Source organism: Gymnodraco acuticeps, unplaced genomic scaffold (assembly GCF_902827175.1).
Source record: "Gymnodraco acuticeps unplaced genomic scaffold, fGymAcu1.1, whole genome shotgun sequence".
Classification (NCBI taxonomy): Eukaryota; Metazoa; Chordata; class Actinopteri; order Perciformes; family Bathydraconidae; genus Gymnodraco; species Gymnodraco acuticeps.
The window spans coordinates 155,001-161,961 of NW_022991193.1; the positions used below are offsets into that span (position 1 = coordinate 155,001).

The following is a 6,961-nucleotide window of genomic DNA, read 5'->3' on the forward strand; positions in this document are numbered from 1 at the left end:
GTCTCTTCTACATCAACATGTGTCCCCTCTTCTTCATGTCTCTTCTACATCAACATGTGTCCCCTCTTCTTCATGTCTCTTCTACATCAACATGTGTCCCCTCTTCTTCATGTCTCTTCTACATCAACATGTGTCCCCTCTTCTTCATGTCTCTTCTACATCAACATGTGTCCCCTCTTCTTCATGTCTCTTCTACATCAACATGTGTCCCCTCTTCTTCATGTCTCTTCTACATCAACATGTGTCCCCTCTTCTTCATGTCTCTTCTACATCAACATGTGTCCCCTCTTCTTCATGTCTCTTCTACATCAACATGTGTCCCCTCTTCTTCATGTCTCTTCTTACATCAACATGTGTCCCCTCTTCTTCATGTCTCTTCTACATCAACATGTGTCCCCTCTTCTTCATGTCTCTTCTACATCAACATGTGTCCCCTCTCTTCTTCTCATGTCTCTCTTCTACATCAACATGTGTCCCCTCTTCTCATGTCTCTTCTACATCAACATGTGTCCCCTCTCTTCATGTCTCTTCTACATCAACATGTGTCCCCTCTTCTTCATGGTCTCCTTCTACATCAACATGTGTCCCCTCTTCTTCAATGTCTCTTCTACATCAACATGTGTCCCTCTTCTCATGTTCTCTTCTACATCAACATGTGTCCCCTCTTCTTCAATGTCTCTTCTACATCAACATGTGTCCCCTCTTCTTCCTGTCTCTTCTACATAACATGTGTCCCTCTTCTTCTTCATGTCTCTTCTACATCAACATGTGTCCCCTCTTCTTCCATGTCTCTCTCTACATCAACATGTGTCTCCTCTTCTTCATGTCTCTTCTACATCAACATGCTGTCCCCTCTTCTTCATGTCTCTTCTACATCAACATGTGTCCCCTCTTCATGTCTCTTACATCAACATGTGTCCCCTCTTCTTTCATGTCTCTTCTACATCAACATGTGTCCCCTCTTCTTCATGTCTCTTCTACATCAACATGTGTCCCCTCTTCTTCATGTCTCTTCTACATCAACATGTGTCCCCTCTTCTTCATGTCTCTTCTACATCAACATGTGTCCCCCTCTTCTTCATGTCTCTTCTACATCAACATGTGTCCCCGCTTCTTCATGTCTCTTCTACATCAACATGTGTCCCCTCTTCTTCATGTCTCTTCTACATCAACATGTGTCCCCTCTTCTTCATGTCTCTTCTACATCAACATTGTGTCCCTCTTCTTCAGTCTACAATGTCCCTATTCTTACATCAACATGTGTCCCCCTCTCTTCTTCATGTCTCTTCTACATCAACATGTGTCCCCTCTTCTTCATGTCTCTTCTACATCAACATGTGTCCCCTCTTCTTCATGTCTCTTCTACATCAACATGTGTCCCCTCTTCTTCATGTCTCTTCTACATCAACATGTGTCCCCTCTTCTTCATGTCTCTTCTACATCAACATGTGTCCCTCTTCTTCATGTCTCTTCTACATCAACATGTGTCCCCTCTTCTCATGTCTCTTCTTACATCAACATGTGTCCCCTCTTCTTCATGTCTCTTCTACATCAACATGTGTCCCCTCTTCTTCATGTCTCTTCTACATCAACATGTGTCCTCCTCTTCTTCATGTCTCTTCTACATCAACATGTGTCCCCTCTTCTTCATGTCTCTTCTACATCAAACATGTGTCCCCTCTTCTTCATGTCTCTTCTACATCAACATGTGTCCCCTCTTCTTCATGTCTCTTCTACATCAACATGTGTCCCCCTCTTCTTCATGTCTCTTCTACATCAACATGTGTCCCCTCTTCTTCATGTCTCTTCTACATCAACATGTGTCCCCTCTTCTTCATGTCTCTTCTACATCAACATGTGTCACCTAGCCCTCTTCTTCATGTCTCTTCTACATCAACATGTGTCCTCTCTTCTTCATGTCTCTTCTACATCAACATGTGTCCCCTCTTCTTCATGTCTCTTCTTACATCAACATGTGTCCCCTCTTCTTCATGTCTCTTCTACATCAACATGTGTCCCCTCTTCTTCATGTCTCTTCTACATCAACATGTGTCCCCTCTTCTTCATGTCTCTTCTACATCAACATGTGTCCCCTCTTCTTCATGTCTCTTCTACATCAACATGTGTCCCCTCTTCTTCATGTCTCTTCTACATCAAACATGTGTCCCCTCTTCTTCATGTCTCTTCTTCATCAACATGTGTCCCCTCTTCTTCATGTCTCTTCTACATCAACATGTGGTCCCCTCTTCTCATGTCTCTTCTTACATCAAACATGTGTCCCCTCTTCTTCATGTCTCTCTTACATCAACATGTGTCCCCTCTTCTTCATGTCTCTTCTACATCAACATGTGTCCCCTCTTCTTCATGTCTCTTCTACATCAACATGTGTCCCCTCTTCTTCATGTCCTCTTCGAATCAACATGTGTCCCCTCTTCTTCATGGTCTCTTCTACATCAACATGTGTCCCCTCTTCTTCATGTCTCTTCTACATCAACATGTTGTCCTCTCTTCTTCAGGTCTCTTCTACATCAACATGTGTCCTCTCTTCTTCATGTCTCTTCTCATCAACATGGTCCCCTCTTCTTCATGTCTCTTCTTCATCAACATGTGTCCCCCTCTTCTTCATGTCTCTTCTTACATCAACATGTGTCCCCTCTTCTTCATGTCTCTTCTACATCAACATGTGTCCCCTCTTCTTTCATGTCTCTTCTACATCAACATGTGTCCCCTCTTCTTCATGTCTCTTCTACATCAACATGTGTCCCCTCTTCTTCATGTCTCTTCTTCATCAACATGTGTCCCCTCTTCTTCATGTCTCTTCTACATCAACATGTGTCCCCTCTTCTTCATGTCTCTTCTACATCAACATGTGTCCCCTCTTTTTCATGTCTCTTCTACATCAACATGTGTCCCCTCTTCTCCATGTCTCTTCTACATCAACATGTGTCCCCTCTTCTTCATGTCTCCTCTACATCAACATGTGTCCCCTCTTCTTCATGTCTCTTCTACATCAACATGTGTCCCCTCTTCTTCATGTCTCCTCTACATCAACATGTGTCCCCTCTTCTTCATGTCTCTTCTACATCAACATGTGTCCCCTCTTCTTCATGTCTCTTCTACATCAACATGTGTCCCCTCTTCTTCATGTCTCTTCTACATCAACGTTTCAGAGTGGCCTTCTATTGTGGCCAGCCTAAGGCACACCTGTGCAATAATCATGCTGTCTAATCAGCATCTTGATATGCCACACCTGTGAGGTGGGATGGATTATCTGGGCAAAGGAGAAGTGCTCACCATCACAGATTCTTTCAGATTTGTGAACAATATTTGAGAGAAATGGTTATTTTGTGTAAATAGAACATGTTTTAGATCTTTGAGTTCATCTCATGAAAAATGAGAGCAAAAACAAAAGTGTTGCGTTTATATTTTTGTTCAGTGTACTTGTTACGGGAAACTCGAATGACATTTTAAAAGTCAAGTATAACGTTTTGAAAAATGAGATTGTCCTGACGCTCTTGAATAGAAAATGAAGGGGAAAGTCATTTTATTCGTACTGCAACTTGCGTCAACAGACCGGATAAATCATGAATTCAGACTTTTTGCAAACCTCCAACAGACAGTTTGGTCTCAGCAAGTTTCATTTGGGTTCATACTTGATTTGTGTTAATTCACCTGTCAAATGTATGTCTTATCTTAATCTGGGCATATGTATACATGTGTCTGTTGATTGTGTATATATATATAGGATATACATATTTTTATATAGATTTGTATTCTGGATTGAGGGAAACGGTATTTCGATCTCTTTGTCTGTACACACAAACTGAAAGATGGACAATAAAGTTGACTTTGACTTTTCACAAATAAACACATAATACAGGTCAAACTCGCAGCAAGCAACTGAAGGTGAACGATTTGCTCTACAGCGTTGTGTGCGATGCGAGGGTCTCACCATGTCTTTGACCATGAGGTGTCCTGAGGCGAAGGCGATGGAGTTTGGCGGCGTGGAGACGGGCAGCATGAAGGCGTAGGAGCACCCCACGGTGGCAGGGATCATGAAGTACAGCGGGTTGATCGACACGTGGATCGCCTGCAGAGACAAAGAGGAAGTAATTTGAGGATAGGCCCTATGTCCAGGTTGGCATGGAGAAAAAGTGAAATTCTGAGAAAACATTTTTATTCTACAAAAACAAGTGAAATTCTGAAAGAAATCTAATTCTGTGAAAAAAAATATCACACGAGGAAAAAAAGTGAAATTATGTGAAAAAAATGAAATTATGAGAAAAAAGTGAAATTTAGGAAAATATTCAGAAAATAAGTGACATTTAAAAAAAATATCAAATTATGAGAAAAACTTTTTTTTTGAAACTGAGAAGAAATTGAGATTATGAGAAAAAGTGAAAAAAAAAATCTGAAAAAACCCCCAGATTACAGCTGCCTCTGGAACCGGGCATTACACCCACAGCTTTATAGGAAACATCTAGAAGGTGTCATATATGAACTCACATTTTAAGAGATGCTAAGAGGCTTCAGTTCAAATCTCAGTTCAAATCGCAAATTAAAGAGACGTTTCTCATGGTAAGAATCTGTCCATGCATTGTGGAGAGGGTGCAGGTGTGTTATGCTATCAGTGGGCTTGAAGCTGTAAATTCCTCATATTGACCCAGGGAAGCAAACCCTCAACCTTTGACTGCCAGAGAGACTTACTCCTGCAGGGCTCAAGAGGAAAACGAAATGCACTCATGATGTCTACATTCTTCTCTGGATGTAAAATGGTGCAGAGAACAGTTTGAGTTTCTCCTGAATACTGTTGCTGCGGCTGGCTCTGGGGATTTATTATATAGCGGCTGCAGAAGTTCATTAGACTTTAAGCTTCTCTGGAGAGTCTGTTTAATGCAATTCACTCAATAGGCTGGTGACGGGATTTCAATCTAAACATCAGGTTGGTTAGAGCTAGGAGAAAAAACATAGGGTTTATAAAAAGGTAGTTTAAAATTCCGATGTTTTCTTGTTGAAAATCTTAAAATACTAACTTTTTCTAAAAATTCTTACATTTTTTCAAACTTCTTACATTTTTTCAGAAATCTTACATTTTTTCAAAATAATCAAACAATTCTTACTTTTACTCAAAATCTCAAAATACTAACTTTTTCAGAAAATCTGAAAATTCTTACATTTTCAAAAATCTTACTTTTTTTTCAAAATTCTTACTTTTTACTCAAAATCTTACTTTTTCTGAAAATTCTTAGATTTTTTCTAAACATTCTTACACTTCTCTAAAAATTCTAACTTTAGTCTAAAAACCCAACTCATATGAGATGTTACTGTCACACGTCCTCCTGCAGTCACTAAAGCCCCTGTCACACTGTCCCGAAATTGACACCCGATGGACACACGAATATGGAATTGTGAATTACGCACGATGATGGCCCCGAACCACACACGAAGGCAACATTTACATTACATTTAAGACATACAACTGCAATGAAAGTACCAAAAACAATTATGTTACAGTACTATGATACTGTACTGATATCTTCAGACTTTGTTCTTTACTTTATCCGTCGTTATATGTAGAAAATATTACGTTTTCTCCGTAATGTTGTTTCCATAACAACAACAACTTCCTGTCAACTGTCCTTCAAAATAATATATTATATCCTTTTTAGTTTCACAGAACACAAATTGGGTTATTTACATAATATATTTACATGATTTTGTTGTGCAATAAAACAACCCGATAGACACACGATAAAGGAAATGTTCAAATTCGGCTGTGATCGTAGCAACATCGGGCCATTCGTGAGGGCATCTTAAGCCATCGTATGACCGCCGGTGGAGTTTCTCAGGCTCCGGCAGCAACTTCGTGAGCGGTGGCAAAATCTTTGGCATGCCAAAAAATTGCCGAAGGACCTTGAGAAGGTTCATTTTCGTGTTGAATTCGTGTGTCAATTGTGCCCTTCATAAGGCCATCGTGAGGGCATCTTGTTATCATCGGTGCCATCGGGCATTCGCCCCGATCAGAGTGAGGGCGAATGCACCGATGATAACACGAAGATGACACGATTTGACAAGATGCCCTCACGAGTGCCTTACGAAGTTGCCGCTCACGAAGTTGCTGCCGGAGCCTGAGAAACTCCACCGGCGGTCATACGATGGCTTAGATGCCCTCACGAATGGCCCGATGTTGCTACGATCACAGCCGAATTTGAACATTTCCTTTATCGTGTGTCCATCGGGTGTCAATTTCGGGACAGTGTGACAGGGGCTCTAGAGAGTGTGAAGGATCCCAAACACATGTAAACATGTTTAAGAACACAAGTTAAAACATCTCTAATATTAACGAGACTCTGTCCCTGAGCCTCCGTACGTCCTGTAAACGATTCTCTGAGTGCGTACTCTTCGGTACAAAAGCTCTGTATAATGATTACTGACGGTTAATGCCCAACAAACAGCAGAACACCTACTGAGAGTTAAACACGATGTTAACAGACTCGTGCCCTGCAGAGTTCACCAGTTTCCACTGCTTTGTGTGTTTTCTAAAGGAGGCTGCTGGTTTGAACACATGCCTGCATCCTAATGGGTAGCTCTGTGAAGTATCCACAGAAATAACCTCCCATCAAGGCCTTCCTTATTGTTTTACAAGAGCATAAAGATTTGATATCCACTTGAAAATAAGTGGTAAAGTTTGCAGACTTTGTTCAGACTACGTGAATTTATAGCTTAAATAAAACGCACCCAGTGTTTACTTTCATGTTTCATCCCTTATCTGATGCAGCCGATGTTATTAATTTATCACGTTTTTAAGAGTCCAACTTATAGGTGAAAGTACATCGAGATAATTTCCCCACAATATGCCCACCCTGGCTGTTTGGTACACCTTGCTTTAGGGTGAAAAGCATTTTATTTTAAATGCAAGATGTGTATTTTTCTGCCAATATCAGCGTTAAAAATCAGAGTT

The 6,961-nt window shown here is 40.8% G+C and overlaps 1 protein-coding gene across 1 annotated transcript in view; it reads right to left on the reverse strand.

The window, feature by feature from the left end:
- Positions 1-6,961, reverse strand: part of slc13a3 (solute carrier family 13 member 3) — a 23,921-nt gene that overhangs the window by 2,385 nt on the left and 14,575 nt on the right. The window contains 1 exon segment of the mRNA XM_034238538.1: positions 3,953-4,127. Within this exon segment, the coding sequence (XP_034094429.1) occupies positions 3,953-4,127 (175 nt within the window).